The 20,971-nt window shown below is 40.8% G+C and overlaps 3 protein-coding genes across 6 annotated transcripts in view; 1 reads left to right on the forward strand and 2 right to left on the reverse strand.

The window, feature by feature from the left end:
- Positions 1-40: 40 nt before the first annotated feature.
- acat2 (acetyl-CoA acetyltransferase 2) overlaps positions 41-20,971 on the reverse strand; it is a 25,893-nt gene continuing 4,962 nt past the window's right edge. The window contains exons 2-11 of the mRNA XM_032542285.1: positions 17,132-17,138; positions 3,801-3,885; positions 2,795-2,929; positions 2,421-2,602; positions 1,910-2,027; positions 1,678-1,821; positions 1,466-1,588; positions 1,193-1,347; positions 995-1,105; positions 41-862 (exon numbers count right to left, since the gene is read on the reverse strand). Coding sequence (XP_032398176.1) covers positions 692-862; positions 995-1,105; positions 1,193-1,347; positions 1,466-1,588; positions 1,678-1,821; positions 1,910-2,027; positions 2,421-2,602; positions 2,795-2,929; positions 3,801-3,849 — 1,188 coding nt within the window. The 5' untranslated portion in view covers positions 3,850-3,885; positions 17,132-17,138 and the 3' untranslated portion in view covers positions 41-691. The remainder of the gene's footprint in view (positions 863-994; positions 1,106-1,192; positions 1,348-1,465; positions 1,589-1,677; positions 1,822-1,909; positions 2,028-2,420; positions 2,603-2,794; positions 2,930-3,800; positions 3,886-17,131; positions 17,139-20,971) is intronic.
- Positions 4,495-11,203, reverse strand: wtap (WT1 associated protein). 4 transcript variants are annotated; one of them, XM_032542280.1, is made up of 8 exons: positions 10,933-11,203; positions 10,321-10,358; positions 10,153-10,208; positions 10,003-10,061; positions 9,740-9,867; positions 8,381-8,559; positions 5,837-5,991; positions 4,495-5,694 (listed from the first exon to the last, which is right to left on the reverse strand). In XM_032542280.1, exons 2-8 carry the CDS (start codon positions 10,348-10,350, stop codon positions 5,036-5,038), a joined length of 1,266 nt encoding a protein of 421 aa, XP_032398171.1. In that variant the 5' UTR covers positions 10,351-10,358; positions 10,933-11,203; the 3' UTR covers positions 4,495-5,035. The 4 variants fall into 4 exon arrangements, with proteins under 4 accessions (XP_032398171.1, XP_032398174.1, XP_032398173.1 ...); XM_032542283.1 differs by lacking the exon at positions 10,933-11,203 and adding an exon at positions 10,762-10,782; XM_032542282.1 differs by lacking the exon at positions 10,933-11,203 and adding an exon at positions 10,617-10,698.
- Positions 12,255-15,177, forward strand: sod2 (superoxide dismutase 2, mitochondrial). The gene is made up of 5 exons (XM_032542286.1): positions 12,255-12,416; positions 13,052-13,257; positions 13,432-13,548; positions 14,278-14,457; positions 14,542-15,177. The coding sequence occupies exons 1-5, from the start codon at positions 12,388-12,390 to the stop codon at positions 14,685-14,687; spliced, it is 678 nt and encodes a 225-aa protein (XP_032398177.1). The 5' UTR covers positions 12,255-12,387; the 3' UTR covers positions 14,688-15,177.

Raw genomic sequence — 20,971 nt, forward strand, 5'->3', positions numbered from 1 at the left:
TTGTTGTGCAGGCTTTGATAAATGAGTTTCAAATTAGCTGTTGACCCTTGGGCTTATCACTTTATTGATATGTAGAACAGCTGGATTACAGGAAACATTTTCAGACATCGTGCTACGTACAGGAAGCACGTGGTTAGAGAAGGCTAGCGTACTTAATGTTATGGCACTGTTTCAAGACTACTCTGAAGGTGATTGAATCCGGTTTTTACAGCAATCTGAATCTATGGAGTGCTGCAAACTGTCAAATTACACCACAAATTAAAAATGATCTTTACAGTCTGTAGCATGTCTTACAGACTAGGCACTAAAAGCCTTGCATTTGCAGTTTTTCACTTTTGTACAGGTAATTAAACAGGTTCCCCCTCATTGATTACTTAACAGCAACTACAAACTGCAGCATGGCGCTTACCTGGCACATCTAATTCCAGCATGTTTAAGCTCTAAGTCTACACTAGATGTACATTATCTAGACATTTTAAGTCACTTGTCACATAGCTATTGCCTGAGGAAGGGTTAATTTAAAGTTCACAGTGAGAATGGCAAGATATTTTTGGATGAGACCCAAGATACGAACTGGAAGAACTGAGGTAAATCATTTTATATCATATCCCACAGTGTAAACAATTTTTTAAGTATCCCTTATAGCTTAAAGATGACGCTTCAATTTGTGAAGCAGAATTAGGTTTTTTTCTCAAACCCTCTCCACACACATGGCGATGCCCATCCCTCCTCCAATGCAGAGAGACGCCACGCCCTTGTGGCCTCCAGTCCTCTTAAGTGTGTGCAACAAGGTGACCAGCACTCTGCAGCCAGACATGCCAATGGGATGGCCCAGAGCGATGGCACCACCACTCACATTCACCTGAGGAGGACAAAAGACAAGTGTTCCCATGCTGTTCCGACTCCAAAATGTAGAATTCAAACACGTCAGGCTGTTAAGGAGAAACTTCCAATTTGAAATCTCAAAATGACCGGATGTACTGTTAGTATTTACCTTGTCTGCATTAAGGCCAAGCTCTTTAACCACAACAACAGACTGGGCAGAAAAAGCTTCATTGATCTCAAATAAGTCGACTTGGTCCAACTGCCAGCCTGCTTTTTCAACCTATCCAAGGAGAACAAGACAATGACAACAATAAAGACAGAAGCATTTTAAGAACGTCTGTTCATTTTAGTGCTATAGATTTCTCACCGCTTTCCTGATGGCTGGGATTGGTCCAGTTCCCATGATAGACGGGTCAAGGCCAGCTTGAGCCCACGATACGATTCTGGCCATGGGTTTTAGGCCACGCCTCACAGCCTCTGATTGGCTCATTAGGACAGTTGCTGCTGCTCCATCATTAATACCTACAGTTAAAAAAAAATCAATCAACATGCATTTAGAAAATTTATTTGGTGAGTAAGTAGTTTGGTAAGTAAACCTCTGACGTTTGTCAAAAATATTATGTTGGACCAACTTTCGAACCTGAGGAGTTGCCAGCGGTGACTGTGCCACTGCTGTTCTTAATGAAGCAGGGTCTCAGTTTGGACATGCTTTCCATGTTGCTGCCGTGGCGAGGAAACTCATCCATCTTCACCTCCACTGGACCTGAAGGTAACAGACTAATGTTAGAGCGCATGCACACCAAGGACACATGAGACAATTTCTCGATAGTTCAACAGTAAGCAACTCCTTGCCTTTTCTGGACGGCACCATGACTGGGACAATCTCTTGATCAAAATGTCCAGATTTCTGTGCAGCCTCCGTTTTGTTCTGGGACTGGACAGCAAACCGGTCCTGGTCCTCTCGACTAACTCCCCACTGCTTTGCTACATTCTCAGCTGATAAAACATATTAACACGATTTAATGCTCATCGAGATGTGTGGCAGTCCGGCTTTTGCCTGTTGCCTATTCTCAGCCATGCACACCTGTGATGCCCATGTGGTAGCCGTGGAAGGCGTCTGTCAGGCCGTCGGCCACCATGGAGTCCTGGAGGGAGGCGTCGCCCATCTTCACCCCCGCTCTCATTTGCAGCGTGTGAGGAGCCTTAGGTGGGACCAGGAAACAAACTTTTACAGTCTCATCATTGAGGAAATATCCCTCTTCACCCCTTGACCGCTGGAAAACGTCGGGCCTTATGCAGGTACATGCATACCTGTCCATTTAGATACCCAAAGTGTGATACTGAAAATATGTATACATTCATTTGAGTAATATACATGTTTTCTACAAATCTGTTCTTCAGTTTACTACAAGACCCTATTTCTCAAATATTAAACATTGTATAAACACGAGCAAAGCAAGTAATATGTAATCACATACTATCTGATCAATGAATTGGTATATTTATAATAGGCTTTTGAAGAAGACACCCATCTATTATCAATCTGATCTAATTGCATTTTTATATTCCTTTCTGATACTCGTGTCATGACGTACCCTGCTCATACTCTCCATGCCGCCTGCCACCACCACAGCGGACTCTCCAGTCTGGATGGACTGAGCTCCCAGACACACAGCCTTCAGCCCAGAGCCACACACCATCTGGCAGCTCCAGGCCGGGACAGGGTAGGGGATCCCTGCCCCAACACTGGCTTGACGTGCCGGGTTCTGCCCATGACCTTAAGGACAGAAAAACAAAATGGAGACCAATGAGACAAGGTGAGTTTGATGGTTGAGTGAGTGCAAATATTGTGAAAGATAAGTTGTATCTTACCAAACAGCTGTTAACACTACACACATGATATGAGGAAACAGAGTATAACAGAAGACCTCGGCCACACTTTGATCTCAGTGATTTCCTGAGCTTTCACCTGCTGTTAGGACGTGTCCCATGATAACCTCAGAGACCTCTTCTGGCTTCACCCCTGCCCGCTTCAGAACATCCTTGATCACAACTGAACACAGGTCAGGCAGAGGCACCGTGGACAGAGCACCGTTTAAGGACCCTGTGTAAAAAAAAAAATATAGAAGGATGAGCACATAATCCGTTACATAATGCAGGGTCGACACACTGGAACATCATTCATTTTACATGAAGAGGAGACTTGCACTATCTTTTTAGGCGGACACCGCCCAAATAACTGTAATCAAAGGCAGTATGCAATAGAAGATCTTTAGGGACATGCTGTAGTTGTTTTGCTGGTGACCGTTTTAGTGCTAAAATGATTAGTCAGTTAGCCGAATTAGCTGATGAATATCAACCTCTCGGGAGGATTGGTTGGACAAAATAAGTAACTTAAGGATGTCCCCAATATCATATACGTATATATGTGTACACCATTATAAAGCAGCTAAAACACACCTGTTTACCTGTTTTACCTACTTAACTTGCCTTTGTGCTGCTAATTCATTGTTGGCTTTAGTGGATACGCAGTGGTTTGTCTTGTCAAATTAAATGTATCACATTATGGAGAGGAAACACGCCCAACTAGCTCTGACATATTTTAGATAACCAATGGTAGGACGCTCGTGCTCCGTGGCACTATGACCTGCCAGCCAATCAATGGTCACAGAACACTCTACACATGAGCGAGCCAATCAGAGCTCTAAAAGACTTGGCGTATTTTATTTAATGACATCAACCACTTTGCCAAATTACAATAATATACATTAACAACACAATTGATAAATAAGGTCACTATAAGTAACGTTACATACAAAGAAACATGATGGCTACATTCATAATTATTGCAAACAACCGTTAATTTGACCACCGAGACAACGAGCCAGTGTAACGTTAGCAACAGTAAAAAAAAAGAAATGTTGGCAAACTGTTTTAAATGAACGCGTATGGCACTGAGAGATATTAAAGCTTACCAATTGGTGTCCGTGCAGCAGAGACGATGACAACAGGCTCGGAGTTCATTGTGATAAACGGCTGGTGGAAGTCGGAGAGACGCTGCTGTGACCTCACTGCACCGTGAGCTCTGTTGACACTGCCGCTGCCTGGTCCTGGCTGAGCTACACAGGAGGATATGTGGTAGTGTCACCGGTGGGGAGATGGCCACAGCGCCACCAGGTGTTTTGGAGAGGTGTTGTTCATTCATTTTAATAGGCTGGATTACTATGAGTGTCAATTTGGTTAAAAAAAAAAAGTTTTATCAAAACTCCTTTTATACATATATTCATATTATATTATGCTTTCAGGGTAACACTTTATTTAGCTTTCTAACTGATTTATGTGCACGTGTATTTACTACTTAATAGTTTGATCGTATTGCATGTCACCCACATTGTTTAAGATTAAAGTAAAACATACATGGTTTAAAACTAAATCACAACATAAGCACAACCCCTTGGATTTTATACACATTTGTTATCTCATAACAAACTGAAACAAGGCAAAAGTTGAAAAAAATTATTTTGTTAAAACTTACCTAAGGAGCAGCGTTTTAGACCCAGTGGGGTAGAGTAGAGTGTATGAGGCCGTTAATATTTGTTCTTCTTTTGACTGAAGTGATGGGTTTCCATAATAATGTATTGATGAGTTGTAATAATGGGTTTCACTCTGTAGTATTAAAATCTTTATTGGTATTTGGTCAGTACATGAAAAGGACTGAAGTCAGAATATGAACATCGCATATAAACTACTCACAATTTTAACAGAGTCTTTTGAACAGAAATTTGTCAATGAAAAATTAAAATTGCATTAAAAAAAAAGAAACAGGCCAACATCTAAAAATGACCGTGAATATTGCGAAGCTACTGTAATTCAGTGATTTTACTGACTTTTGACGATGAGTTACAACACCAGATGCCTGATTTCAGTGTCAAGGGCTCAAACGAGAACAGCATAGACATGCTCAAAGAAACAGCAGAATGAAAAATACTAGTTTTAAATCATACATCCACTCAATTCAAATCTAACATTAACCCATACCTGTTATATCCCTGTTTAGCAACACAAATGTGACAGAGGCATCACAATAGGCAAGGGGAGGGTGAAAACCAAATATCTTGGACAGCAGCGCTGCGTTACAGACTATGCATTTGTTGCCTTGTTTGTATATTGTATATAAAAAGAAAGAAAAGACCGTACATGTCAAAGTACATTACAAAACCGCACTGTCGCCTGTGCTGGAGTCCAGGCCGTTCAGAGAGTGCCGTGACCCTGCAGTCCTGGTGCCCTTGGTCACCAGGGCAGCCTTGTCCTCATGGGGGTCGGTGGTGGAGTCTGTGTCATTCGAGTGCTGAGTCAATGATGTCTCGCTGCCTGTTGGAGAGTCCACGCTCTCGTACCCTGCACTCAGCTGGCTCCCGAAACCCACAGGTCCTCCAACTCTCCCAGCAGCAGTATGACTCCCTGAAGCCTCCTCAGAGTGGTTGGACAGTTTGGTCTCAGTTTCACCGGGGCTGGAAACCATGGGGGACATGGGGAAGTCTTCCTCAGTGCTGCTGACTTCCCGGTACAGGCTGGGTGTGGTGGTCTCACTCCTCTGGGATGAGTTGCCATTGCTTGGTCCGTTGGAGACCCTCCCGTAATCTTTACCCATTGGTTCAGAGGGTGCGCTGGCCTGCTCAGGCTGGGCGGACGGTTCAGCGGACGAGCAGGAAGCAGTGGGCGAAGTCCTGCTGGTTCCTGCTCCGGCTAATGCCCCCTGAGTTTGAGACAACTGCTGACGAGACTCTTTCAACTGCTGCTGGAGGACGAGGATGGTGCTCTGCATCCCTTCCACCTCTTCGTCTAGCTGGATGATAAAGTCATTCAACTCTGGGAAAGAGAGACCAGGAACCAAGAAAAAACAAAGTCAAAAAATCTTATCGACAGTATTAGAAAATTGTACAAATGACAAGCGGTCACACTTGGTAAAAATGGCCAGGCTGTGAGACGTGGATGCTGCTCATGTTCTCACCGTCTTGACTGCTCTTTAGCTCCTCGCTGTACTTCTTCTGCAGGGCCAACTCTGCCTCCAGCTGGGCGATGCGTCCCTGGGACATCTGCCTGCCCAACTCCTGGTTTTCCTGAATCAGCATTCGACACTTGGCCATCAGTTTCTTCCCTGTTTGGCTGTAAGGGAAACAAGTCTCACATCACGCAGTGAACCAGGAGACAAACACAACAGGCAAAGAGATGCCATTGATCCTGTTCTAACTACCTCCGCCACAAGCTAAGGATCAACATGAACTCTCTGACCTGGCCGTCCCTTAATGGCTCTAGTCACAACAGGTTTTTCATTAGGTTGGCAAAAATCTGTTTTGTACAAATAATGAAAATTATTTTTTTGTAAAAAAGACCCAAAGTACAAACTCACATTTGTTTCAGTAACTAAACTAAAAGCTAAATAATGAGTATGTTTTAAAAATGTAGGATCCTCACTGTGGTTGAAACACAAAACAAGTCACCTAGACCCACATTTCTGGGGAACCAATGCATCCATTCTTACACCGTAACTTAACTCACTATGTGCACATTGAAGAAAAGTGAGCACCATAAACAGTAGCAATTCTGTCGCTACCAAATTCTGAAATTTAAATGCACTTGCTACATCACCGAGTGAGAGGAAAAAGAATACAAAATTTAACAGGGTAATATTAGAATGACACGCTACAAGAAACCTCTAATTTCATAATCAACCCTTAACTATGAGTAGCAAAAAAGGAAATATTCACTGTAGAACCCGGTACTGGTTGAGTGTAGTCATCCCTTTAAACACACAGGAGCAAATGTTTCAACAGTAAAACCAGATTGCCTTAGGCGCTGCTTTCTCAACAGGTCGATGAATTCTCCAACAGTCCAGCACACCTGTTATTTTAACGTTAGCTGTTTTTGTGGCTATGCTTTACAAAAGACCTAACCAGAAGCCAAATTTGCAAACAAATGACAGGCATACACGTTATTTAAAACCGTAACTAACTGCCATCTATTTAGTCTATAAATGCCTATGGAAGTCATTTGGCCAATGGAAAAGGAAATATTAACAATAATGGCAAATAACTGTCTCCTATTGAAGCAGTCATCAAAAGTCGTAAAAGCTCAGACAACCATGTATGTTATTCTTACTTTTTGTCATAAAACTGATATTATACACTGAGCACTTGGTTAACTGCATTTACTGCATTTCTTCTCAATTGACAGTTATCACCATTAATGTCTCTAGAGGACTGGGCAGACGTTTGCTAGCGGGTGGTTTTAGCTCTCAAAAGGCTGTGTAAACACTGAAAGCTCAAATCTCACTGTCTCACATTAAGGGAGAGACCAGAGTATAAATGAGTTCTTAAAGACAGGAAAACAGTGTTTCATTCTGAAAACAGTGGCTTAAGATCTATGCCACACAGGTGGGACAAGAATGATCTAATGAGCTATTGGCGTAAATGACTAAGGGAGAGATTGTAAGGTCAATCACAGAAATACACACAAATACAATAAATACATTCTCATCAACTCATAACATGACTTGTTAAAGACATTTGAAATCACAACTTGAAAACAGGACTCAGTGCACCTACAGCAGTGTGTTTCAGTATATATCTAAAGAATTAAGCAAAGCTTAATGCAAATATTTATACACGTGTAAACAATCAAAGCCAATCATGGGTCTTGGTTCACACACACTGCAGTAAGTGTTTGTTTCAGAGAAACAAGAGAAAGATCAAATTATGCCAGTAAAAAGAAACAAGTCACAAAATATAACATGTAAATACACTCTACCGTGAGTGGGCCCATGTTCAAAGACACAGGCGACTGGACCCTCATCCCTGAACCATACTCCTCTGTGGACCGAGGATCTGGCTCCGCTCACAGTCTTAACATCATTTCTAGTGGCTCTCCCCCCCACAGTCTTACTTTTTATCCTAGAAACTTTCCTCATGTTACTGCAATGTATCTAGACTGTCCAACAAGTCTTTACGTTTCTCAGGCAGACTAGCGGGTATGTGTGGTGTAATCCACAGTTAAATGTCTTTATAAACCAAGTATTGGGAATTGTCTGTAAAATGTTCAATTGCTGTTTTAGGCTAGGGATGCTCCCTGCCTGACTCAACCTCCACCATAACCCCCCTATTTAATGTGGGAACTGTCTGGTTTGAGCTGAGGGGGCGGGGAGGGCATATCCGTGTCGGGAAGTGAGTGACCACCTCTTCAGGAACAGTCCGGACTCCTTCAGGCCCTTGGACGGTGAGGGGATACGAGGGGAGAGAGCTGAAACACAAGTGTCACCTGACCATTCTGTCTTTTCGCTTTAGGTTATGTGATATGTAGCTGGCACAGTGCAAGAGTACAAAAACAGTTTTGTTTTGCAGTGACTGGCTTTCTGTAAAGTCTGAGTCTCGTGGTGAGTACAGCATTTGTCAGCCTTCCACCCCACCATTGTTCCTGCATGCCTGCAGTGAGAGTGAGGGTGGGGGGCATGAGGTCTTGACTTTTTTGGGGGGAGGGGGGTTATTTTGATTGTCTTTACCTATCAGGTGTAAATTTCCAGGCACTCAGTTCATTTTGGGCCTGCTCCAGTTTGTCTTTAGTCTGTTCTAGTTCAGCCTTCATTTTGAGGAAAAACAAGTTGATGGCTGGGTCCACCATGGATGACCGCAGTTGGGCCGCACTCGGCTGCTGGACTTGCTTGAGGTACTGGATCTGGGTCTGCAGAGAAAAACAAACACATGTTACTGACCAGTAAAGTGTAGTATATAACTTACAATGAAGAATTTTTGATTGGTATGAGGACCAGTCCTTTACCTTGACCCATCGTCAGGCGATTGAGCCACAATGACAATTTCCCCCAAAATCAGATGAACTAAAATATTCTGGTACTAAAAGCCAGCTACATTTTTAAAGTTATCAAATGAGGAGCCCCAAGAGAATTAATTGGGCCACAACACAAGTAATAAGAACTGTGTTATCAAACAGTATAATCAATCAGTTTGGAACAGCATCTAGATTTGAATTTAGATAACAGCTAAATAAACTTTAAAAAAAATGTTTGGATGTTTACTCATATATATATATATATATATATATATATATATATTAAAATGTAATCTTATATTACATCAGAGCCACTAAAATTAAATAACAAAAGCTTTGTTTGACAGGAGTTGCTTTCCTGGACTCACCCAGCACAACTATGATGACCTCAACTTTCCACAGAGCTTATTTGAATATAGAAAGATGTAAGGGAAATATGTAACCAGAATGCCTCAAAACTAAGAATTTAGCCATTTCAGTCTAACATTATTCTACTACCCATTACAGCTCAGTGGACAAAAGGATGGTGACAACAGGGTTCCAAGAATGGCATGTGCTGCCAAGAAGCCACTGGGTAATCCACTGAGCTGTCAATCTAATAAACGCTAAGGATGCCCTCATTGACACACTTTACCTTTAGCCTACACACCATGATAATTAATGAAATCAATGAATACAACATGTTTGCCAATTAAAACTGCAAAAACATTACTTTTTTTTTGCATCTCATGACATTAAATAAAGTGTATCTTGTTTTTTCTCTCTCCATTGACTGGACTAAGTAAGCAAGTTTAAGACATGGCAACTTTTGATGAGCATTTGATGTTTAACCCACGATCAGTGATGTCATGACATTAATGGTTAGCTGCAGTCATAGAGTAGTGAAACAGCGCAATACATAACAATTCAGTTACGCTTTAATGGAGGTGATGGGTTCATCAATAGTTCTGCCAGAAGCAGTCAACATTAACTAAAGGAGTGCATCAATAAAAAACAAATTCCCAACAATAATGACATCAACAATCATTAAGAAGGGAATCATTAACAATCATTAAGTGGAGGAATAGATACATACTGTGCACTCTTGCATTTCCTGCTCCTTGGTGGCAAGTCGCATGACCAAAATGTTCTCCCTGCGTGCAGACTCCTGCTGCTGCTGCTTGAGCTTTTCCTCAGACTCCTTCAGCCCCGGCACATCATTGGCTAAGACAGCGAAGAGAAGAAGAAGAAACATCCATATTACAAGGAGCCAAATACAATAGTAAAGTTTGTCCAAGATTCTGGCAGGAGAAACCATGTTGTATTCATTTACATTTAAGTAACAGCAGATGTACTTACAACATAGCTCTGTATATTTTGCCTCCAAGACCTGGACATATGCTTCATGCTGTTTCCACCTGAGAGGAGCAGAGCATGTACAACATTAACAGCTCAACCTATAGATCAAGTTTCTCCACAACAGTCTCCAATTGTAGAGCTTTTATTTACCTTGTACACAACTCCTCTCTGGTCAGGGTCTTCATGTCAGATTCACTGAGGCGAACCTGCAAAGAAGAAAAACAAACCGGTTAGATAAAGACGCCAATCGATACATTAAGCTCATAATTACACACAAAGGGGCTCGTGACACATGATAAAACTAGAAAAGACGCTCACCTTCTTGGGTAGAGGCTCTTCGTTGGTCATTGTGAACTCTAGAAGTACATATGAAAGAAAAAAAAACATCATTAATCACAGCTTGGTGTCGTGTTGAAGCGGCTGCATCATCTTAAGCTGTAGCTAACACGTTGGCTGTCAACACTCAATAAAATATTAATGTATGACCAGGTTATTAAAGTGATACAAATGTTTCCGAACAAATTAAACTAAAGATGTGCGGCGGCCAAGTAAACTACATGGCCTACAAAATAACAGTTAACATTAATGTTACCAGTTAATAAGAGCAGTCGAACCTAATGTTAGCTGGTGTGGCAGGAGGCAGCAACGATGGCAAGGAATAGAAATAAGCGAACCGAGGTCAACTCTCGAGTGCCAATAAAATTTGGCATCCGCTAGCGAAATAAATAAAAAGGCTATTTTACTACAGTGTGAAGCTACAATAGTTTCTGTATGTTCCGCCTGGCATCATGCAATTCTTGGCTCTGTTTTCGGCTCCTTGTTATCACAAAATGGCGGTGAAGGAAATGACTCCCTCCCTTACGCTCCTTTTCCTGAAACTAGCGGGCTCTTGGCTGCAGATTTTAGGCCTTCGGCTATCAAAACACTTACCAGGCCCGTATCTTTCGACGTTTCTGGAACCTCTCGGCTTCACGGATTCTTAACAAGACGCAAAATTACAACTACGTTAAAATTAACCGTGAATTTATGCGTAGTTGGCCCGCTCCACCATCATCTTCATCGCTAACGGTAGAACAGAATGGATCTGACCGAGCTGCTGCACTCGCGTTGCTGCAGAGTACAACCAGGGACAGGATATAAAAAAACAACAGCAGACCTCTCACTCCGCAGCGATTTCCCGAATCTAAAACGTGGCTGGGACGCATACGTACTGGGGGGGGGGCTCTCCGTCCAACACAATTTCGGCCCAACAGCAATGTGAAGTTAATAGTTGTTTATTTTGGAAAAGGTATGGGACATTGGATTTCCTCATGCCTCTACTTTTTATTTGTATTGTATTAAAGGTTAGGTTTGTAATACAACACATTGCTTAAAGTTAATTAATTGACAACAATTGTATATTTTAATAATCAGTTGATTGATGTGCTACAGCATTTGCATTAACTTGTGCAGGTGTTTGGTCCCTTGTCTTGTGTCTGTCTGTGTATGTGTCTGGAAATTGGTTGGAAGTTGTTGGTTGGAAGAAACAAGCAATTTCAAGACAGCTGTGGGCTCTGAGAAAAAGGGGATTTCCCAATGACATTATATAAACCAAATTAATTCATTTCTGAATGATGGACATGTGTGGTTATTTTGTTAGAACGAGACATTTCTTAAAATGAGATGTGGGGATTTCTGGGCATCGTGATTTATTTTATAAGTTTGTTGGTCTTTAAACAGGCCGGCTAGGAAATTTCAGCAACATTCACTTATGTGTCCATAATATTAAAGTCTGTAGTCCATGCTTTGCTAGGTTAGTTATTGAGTTATGGTTAGGAAAAATGTGAACCCACCAATCACAAATACTGAGGTGTCGTTGGTTTATATTTCTGAGTGATTCATTTTCCTCAACATAGACGATCTCTGACATTGCCTCCGATGTGGTAGAAGGATAGACTGTTATACAGTCTATGGGTAGAAGTGACGTTCAAGTGATCCTTCGCAACCTGCAAATAAAAATATTTACTATTATTTAATTATTATGGCTTTCTTTTATGTTGTTATGTGTAATTTATTAAGACTTACATTGCATGTTTCAAAACGGATAATAAATACAATATAATGTGTACACATGGGCAGATTATTTATATAACAATACATGCAGTGACAAATATCATAGAAGAGGGAGGGATAACATGCACAATATATTATGTTTAAATATATTTAAATGTATCACGTTTTCATGACACTTGACGCTATCGACAATTCCTGTACACTTTCATCAACACCCCCACAGGACGATAATGGTACGGTCGGCTAGACTGTCAAATTGAAATTGGAAATTTCAAGGGCAGTTGCATGTGTGTCTGTCTCTGTCTCGTCTAACCTGCAAGTACAACTTTCAGCATGCTGTGCAGAGTTGGCCAAATGCGCAGGTAAAACCTATATTAATTTACCGTGCATTACCGTGTTTAAAAGCACAAGGAATTAGAACAGTTGACTCCTACTAGTAGCGATAGCTCATAGACTTCAGACGGTTGTTTATTCAGAGCTAACAGTTAGCTAGCCAGAATGCTAACTTAGTTTAGCAGCTCGGCAAGGTTAGCTTGTGGCGCACACTAAATAAAGTATTTCGTTTAACTGTCGGATAGTCCTGCACGTATGGGCTTCCGTGTGAATTGTTGAATTATTGTCATTTTTGGGCACACTTGTCATACGCCTTCCTAGCAAACTCGGGGCCACCCTTTTATTCAATTATATCTAACTATCTAACGCTAAGTTAACTAACGTTACTGCATTTTAATCCACAATCAACAGCAGATATTTAGTTCACTACAAGCTTGCGCAAGGGTCAAAACTGCTGAACCTACCTGTGCCAGGCAATCTTGGACTAATAACTCCCGTTACTGTGCAATTTAATCAAACTTGCACCACTGTTAGCCAAGTTATGTTTCTCTTTATATTTGGAAACATAAACCTAAGATACATTTTTATTTTCATATGGTAATGGTTATCGTAAAGTATTTTTTTAATTTTGTTTATTTATTATATACCTTTTGTTTTGTTCCAGGTGTGCAGCCAGCCTCACCCAAACTATAAACCAGGTAGCTGCATCAAGACAGAAGCACACGCTCCCTGACCTGACCTATGACTATGGCGCCCTGGAGCCCCACATCAATGCAGAGATAATGCAGCTGCACCACAGCAAGCACCATGCAACATATGTCAACAACCTCAATGTTACAGAGGAGAAATACCAGGAGGCACTAGCAAAAGGTATAAACTCTCAAAAACTAATCAGCCAATTGCATTTGTATAATACATAATTAATTAACTACATCAAATTATAATTTAAATAAGAGTACAATTTTTAAGATTTTTGTCAGGAACACTTTTTTTTTTGTTTAACATGTATCAATATATTCTAAACAATTCCTTATTGTATTGTAGGAGATGTGACAGCACAGGTTGCCCTCCAGCCTGCTCTAAAGTTTAATGGAGGAGGCCACATTAACCACACTATCTTCTGGACAAACCTCTCTCCAAATGGTGGTGGCGAGCCAAAGGGTAAGGCAGAAATCCATCCAGTATAAACAGCTCTTATTTTCTTTTCCTACACAGCTTTGTTTTGTAGTTAACTTAAACCTGCATTAAGCAACACATGAATCTGTAATGTGAAAGGGTTGCTAGTAGTGTTGGTGAACAGGCAGCATTGCTGCTCTGTGCAGCTTTTAGCTCATTTATTTTTGGTTTATAATGCCTCACAAGGACTGTAGTTTTGATTCTTGCCATCCAATTTATCCACCAACAGAAAACATAGCCATCTACCCGCAGTGAACAAGCTCAGACAAGCTGAAAATATACTACCATCCCAGCATAAACAACAGAGAGTACAGTAAATATCTGGCTTGTAAAGTCAAAGATGTGTTAATGAGGATTTTTCATACCAAACCAGTGTTAAAAATGCAATTAGTATTGGTCTTACATTCATCAGGTGGACAGAAACAAGAATCCAGTGTGTCACAACAACCTGTAAAGCTGAGCTCAGCATTGTGTTACACTAAGGTTGTTTTCTTTTGTCATTCTGCCCGCAAGCGTCTGTCTAAATGAGTAATATGAGGACATCATTTAGAATACATAGTATTGTATGGCTTGCCTAAAATTAATTGTGCCATGTTTAATTTATTGCTAAAGAATTATAGCAATTATTTTCTCTAATTAGTATTTTTGCTATTAAGTTGTCTAGTAGGCCCCTGAATTAAGTCTCTCTCTCTCTCTCTTTCTCTCCTCTTGTAGGGGCGCTGATGGAGGCCATTAAGCTGGACTTTGGCTCCTTCCAGAAGATGAAGGAGAAGATGTCTGCTGCTACAGTGGCAGTGCAGGGCTCGGGCTGGGGCTGGCTGGGCTACGACAAGGAGAGTGGAAGACTTCGTATCGCTGCTTGTGCTAACCAGGATCCACTGCATGGAACTACAGGTCAGTAAAAACCTCTTTTAAACTAGATATAAGATGGGTATGACAGAGCCGTCAGAGTAATCGTTTCCTGTCTCCGACCCAAAGGTCTCATCCCCCTCCTCGGTATCGATGTATGGGAGCATGCCTACTACCTTCAGTACAAAAATGTGCGGCCGGACTATGTTAAGGCTATCTGGAACGTCATCAACTGGGAGAATGTGAGCGAGCGTCTCCAGACAGCCAAAAAGTAAAACATAATCGTCAAATATCCCCTTTCACCTGGGCCTGGGTCAAAAAGTAGTTGCAAACAATGTTTAATTTTCAATTGCATGGAGTATCTGAGGGGTGGCATATTTTGATTTACAACAGTTTGAACTTTCAGATGTTCAGCTGCATCAAAGTTGATTAAGTTAACTTTAAAATATTTATACACACACACACACACACACACACACACACACACACAAATGTTGAAGCAAACTTAAAAACTTGTTTGCAAGTGCTTTATTATCTTTATTACTTTTTTCAAGCGCACAAATTGACCACCTCAATTTCACATCAAGGCTGGCTATTTTTAATTACACCCAAAATATTGGCTGCCACACATGTAAACTAAGTGTCAGATATCCAGAGTGTATATTCAGTGAGCTTTGTTGTTGTCAGAATAAGTTACACTGTAATCAGAAAATGTTTTTGCAGTCCATGTTTTTGATGTAATATAATAAAATAGGATTTAAATTATACATGGTGAATGGTTGGTGCTTTATTATTTTTTTCTATGTGCTGTGATATACAATCTATTGAAGTGCTTTTTAAAGCTGGTATGTCATAGAAAACCGACGGAGACAATAAAAGCATGGTGATTGTAGTCACAGTGGTGGCCAGCACAGAGGCTAAGGTATAAAGAGCTCTCCCTGGCTGTAATTCTCACCTAAATCTTGTATTGCGCAACATGATTGCTATCAACACTCGTTTTCCCACTACTTTTTTTTTTTTTTTTTAAACTGCCTAGTCAAGATGGTTTCAGTCCAATAAAAAGATTTCAATTTTAGTTAGAAAAGCAGTGCTTGCTGAGAAACCACAGCCCTACTGATAAAATCAACTCTAGTTAACAAGATGTGCAAACTTGAAGAAATGTAACACTATCTAAGGCATATACTATGTGACCAGTATTGTAAAACCTCAATCAGTCTGAGCTGAAATATCACACTGTATACTGTATGATCTGCTCCTTTAGAGTGTTACCAGAAGAGGGCAGTGTTTTCTAAGGGTTCTGCTTTAGGTTCTCTCTACAACACATTGAGTTGAATGCACCCTTCTCTTTTTGGCACAGAAACATTATTATCAAGTGCATTTCAATGATGAATGTATGGGAGTTATACAGTATATTCAGAGCATTGATTCAGACAAACTTTCAAAAGATCATCACCTCTTTGTCCATTCAGCCCACAGTAGATTGCAAAGGGCTTTAGCAGTACACTGTGTGTGACTCATGAGTTTTATGTTTTAAAAAAAAAAAAAGTTTCCACAAACAAAATATTGAGGGCTTTAACTTTACAATGGTTTCCATCTGGTTCATCTCTCGTCATCTAAGTGATTCTGCTCTTCCTGTCAGTGATTAGGACTGACCAGTTTGCCTGTGGGAATGTCACATTCCAGAGATCTCTCCCTTTTCATGGAGGTGGTGTCATGATGTAGAGGTGAACTGGTTTTCAGTGGAAACTAAGTTCAAGACTCAAATTGGGAGACTAGAATCGGGCCCCATTTGGTTGTATTAAGTTATATTACAGTTGATTTACACTGTTAAATACAACAGTGAATTATGATGTGTGTGTATATATATATATTTTGACTCTATTGTTGTATGGATAGTGATTGTTAAATCTGACCTTCAGGCCTTTTGGGACTTAAATATCAGAATACTACAGATGTCGTAAAAACTAGCTGCAGCAGAAAGCCTGTGGAAACGCAGACAAACTAGTAAATGACTTCAGACTGCTTTTGTCATAAACGGCAAAGAATGGCTTCAAATGTATCAGAGCCATAAATACAAGTAGACAAACTTGAGTAGTTTAATTTTGGAGACTGCCAGCCTTTAAAAACCGAAGTTTCCCCATTTATAAGATGATGGTTTGACTTAATGTGGCCCAGTTTTGCTCTGTAAAAGTTTGGGTGTGCCAAAAATTATTTCCCTCTTCCACACTTGTGGAACTCACTCAGGATAAAGTTTCTTTAACCTCTGAAAGGGGGGGAAAAAAGAAACACACTGGGAAAATGTCTTAGTGTCTGAGTTAAACCCCTCTCTGAAAATCTTTTTTTCTTTCTTTCTCCTCGATTTTCTTTGTAGTGCTCTTTTCTAAAAACATCTTTTCATGCAAAATGTGAAAGTGAATCATACACACTTATCTTATTTTTAGTCTCCATCAGGGACTTAAGGAATGTCCATCCCATGGTACCTTGTCTTAACACGTTTGGGCAGTGTGTTAGAACTTTTAAATGCATAAAGAAGACTGTGTTTTGTTCAGCTATCCTCGGACACACTTGGATACACACTTTTGGGAAACAAGAGCTATTGGCATGGTTTCTCAGTGGGCGCACACAGACTTTTATTTTCTTCCTGCATAACTCTGTTAATGTTGTACCACAATTCAAAGATACATGTTGCGTAGCCAAAAGAGAGGAAAAACATAAAAACCTTCAAAAATAAAATCACACATTTAGACATTTTCTATGCCTCTCTAGAATTTTGTTGGGTTTTTGAACACAGAAACCGTGTAAAAGCACTGACAGAGGGATTTATGAATGGTTGGATGGATTAACTCTACAGCAGATTACTAGCCAGGGGTACTTGTCCCCCGGGATGGACCTCCGCAGTCCCCAGGGGAACATGGATTATAGAATAGTTCAACTAATTTGAAGTGTGTGTGTGTGTGTGTGTGTGTGTGTGTGTGTGTGTGTGTGTGTGTGTGGTGTGTTGGTGTTTGTGTGTGTGTGTGTGTGTGTGTGTGTGTGTGTGTGTGTGTGTGTGTGTGTGTGTGTGTGTGTGTGTGTGTGTGTGTGAGACCATATACTAAGTCTCCTGTAACACCTGAACATTACATTTTGAGATTGCTTGTAAACCAGTGAGCGAGCGAGCGGAGAAGGCTAAGGTTAGCTTAAAGCAATGATGAACAGGTAAAATAATTAGGTAAACGTAATGGATAAATAGTGAAAAAGGTAAGTAATGGATCAACTGGTACAATTGCAAACCAAACTCACCTAAACACTGACAGTTCAATTGAATTACATTTTGAAACAAATCAACTTTTGCATTATCAATAGTGTTAAATAACATCCAGTTTAAAAATAAACACATTACACATAATTAACACATTTGGAACATTATGGGGAAGGAAGTTCATACTTGAGTAAATCTGACAGGGCTGTGTGGCACATCAGATAAAACAAAGTTTGGGAATTGCTTGCTCTACAGCCATCACACCTGGAGAAAAAGATTAACACTTGTTCTTTGCCGCCAAGCAAATATCCAAGCTCTGCATACTTATGTCATATGACTCTTGAATGAAGGTCCCTCCTCTGTCTCCCCATCGCTTGCAACATCTCATTTCTAGGCTCCGGACAATCCTCCGCCTTGCAGAGCTGTCCCACATTGTTCCTTGATGTGAACTGCTTGTCCTCTTTCCTCTACACAGGCTGTCCTTGTCCCATTTAGACTGGAAAGCCATAAGAAAAAGTGAAGTGTCACCATTAAGGAGGTAAAACTTTCCAGCATTTGCCATCCGTTGTTCCTGGCAGAGAGGATAATTGAGCTATATTCGGGGCACCCATTTGGGTCTGAGCCCGAGTCTGGGTGCTTTGGAGAGGGAGCTCTCCACTAGGCGCGTATAGCCAACAACCAGACATTTCTGTGGGGCTGAGGCAGGGTTTTTTTGTGGGAAGCTTTTGATACCTCATCCTGACAGACTGATTGAATCATCATGGCTGCTGAAAATACCAGGCAGAAGGAAAACCATCCTCAAGAGCTTGAATAAAGCATAGGTGTATACAGTGTATTTCATCAGCTCCACATGACTTGGACTTTTCTGCTTTTGTTAGTGTCTCATCTAGCAGCTCACATTTCTACACCTGAAAATCTCTGAGAAAGTCTTTGCTGTGAAGAAAAGAGAGGAACCATTTGTTTTAGCAAGAAGGCGGGACTGTTACATAACTGAAAAGAATTACCCAGACACAGTCACTGGGTCTAAAGGCTTGTGGACATCGTTTAGGCAGCAGAGTGTGATAAATCACTGCAGGCCCGGGGTCATTTAGGTTTATGTGGGATTGATCCAAGCTTGACAAATCCACATGGAGATCACTGACTTTCCTTTAACAAAAAGTGAAATGCTGTCCTCGCTGCCAAATGTGGCTCATACAATGACAGAAACCGTAGCCTATGAAGCCTCACCTTTTGCAACGGTTTAAAGGTGATTTTACAGGGTTACAGTGAAACTGAAGCAAAAGCTTTGAAACTAACCCAGACACCTTGTCTGTTGTTTGTAAATTATTTCCTTTGCCTGTATTTTCACTTTCCATATCCAGAATTTCTGAAACTGCCGTCTCCATTTCTGTATTATTCATCTTGGCAATAAGCCTCTTGGATTTTGAGTTCAATTATTCCACTGGATTCAATCAAGAGAGTGGATACGTTTTTCTGTCAGAATTTGGCCGTCTTTTCTCATCCTTTTGCTGAGAGTCAGCACTCAGCAGATCCTCTTTGGCTCAGGATTTCAGAGGGGGAAGAAATTTAAAAAAAAAAAAAGAGTATTAAGAAGATAGCCAAAGACTAGATTATTATATGCATCAGACTTGACTTCCTGTCTGGAATGTAGAGGACGTCCATATTTAAAATCATATCAGTCTCCCCAATTGGCTTCAACTTCTTTAAACGCATCCTTCCTCCTCCTCTTCCAGGTATCCACAAAAGTGGCTGAGGTGACAGACAGTAGCAAAAGAGGCAACTTGGGTTTCTCTTTTAGGGAAGCCAGAGTTCTGGATCCAAAGACTGACTGGAATGAACATGAGCCCAAATGGGTGGGAGAGGTGAAACATAATTTTAAACTTTAAAACACTGGTTTCAATTCACACACTGAAGAACTCAACAGGCATCAGTGCTAACATTTTCGCATCATAGGGTCCTGTACACTTGTTACTCATAATTCACACAAAGAGTAACTTATTTAATTAGACTAAAGCCTGCAAACAAGTTCCGTGAAAGAACTTGATTTGCACTGACACTCACAACATCCTCTGCCAACAGTCTTTTGCAATAAGATGATAAACACTCACCAGATTCTTTATTAGGTACACCTGTTTAACTGCTAGTTAAACATCTAATATTGCAAATATCTAATCAGCCAATCAACTAGAATCAACTCAATGCATTTTAGGCATGTAGACGTTGGTCAAGATCCTGAAGCGTAAATCAACGGGGATGAAAGGTTATTTAAGTGACTTTGAACCTTGAAGTGGATGGGCTGAAGCAGAAGACCACACCGGGTGCCACTCATCTTGTCAGCTAAGAATAGGAAACTGAGGTCACAATTGGCACAGGCTCTCCAAAATCGGACAATAGAAGATTGGAAAAACAATGCCTGGTATGATGAGTCATGATTCTGCTGCAACATTCAGATCAGAGGTCAGAATTTGGCATAAAAAACATAAACACATCGACCTATCCTGCCTTATATCAACCCTTCAGGATAGTCGTGGTGGTAAATAATATGAATAACAAAGTATTATTATATATTCAGAAAACAAATGTATTAAATGTAAGCGTACTTGTGGCATTTATCCTCAATTTTGTAACATTTGTAGGTGAAATTATGCACATGCTGTTTTGATCCCATTCAAATGTAAGAAAATGTTTACATCCTGTAGCTATTAACAAAAAGACCAAAAATATTTAAATTTCCAATACCATTGTAACTCTTGAGATCAAACAATGTAACGTTTCAGCTTTAAACCCGTCCAATGGCATCCAGATCAAAGTTGCATGTCAATGCAGGCAGATGAGGTAGAACATAGACATAAATTCTATTAGCAGTTCTTTCTATGCCAACGCATTGAGCTGTTTCTGCAATTTTTCCCTCTCAACCTTTACCAATTCACCGTGGAAAGCTGGCTGTGGAAGCAGCAGCGGACTTTTTTCTTTTTTTTTCTTGGGGAGATGAAATGAAGGAGAATCTCCACCTTCACAAGCTCCCAATTAAGTCCTGCATCAAATATAAAATCCTCATCTACAAATCCCTCCATGCCCCGGCCCCACATTACCCCTCCGACCTCCTCCATCCGTACACCCCACCCCAAAACCTGCGGTCCTCAGACGCTGGCCTGCTCTCCGTTCCCCACACCAGACTCTGTACATTTGGAGACAGCCCCACCCCTCTGGAACACCCTCCCTGCAGATATTCGAAATGCCACATCCCTGCACAACAACTCCTGAAACACCACTTGTTCACCACAGCCTACAACCTCCCTTAGTATAATATATATATAT

This window comes from Etheostoma spectabile, chromosome 18, assembly GCF_008692095.1.
Source record: "Etheostoma spectabile isolate EspeVRDwgs_2016 chromosome 18, UIUC_Espe_1.0, whole genome shotgun sequence".
Taxonomy (NCBI): Eukaryota; Metazoa; Chordata; class Actinopteri; order Perciformes; family Percidae; genus Etheostoma; species Etheostoma spectabile.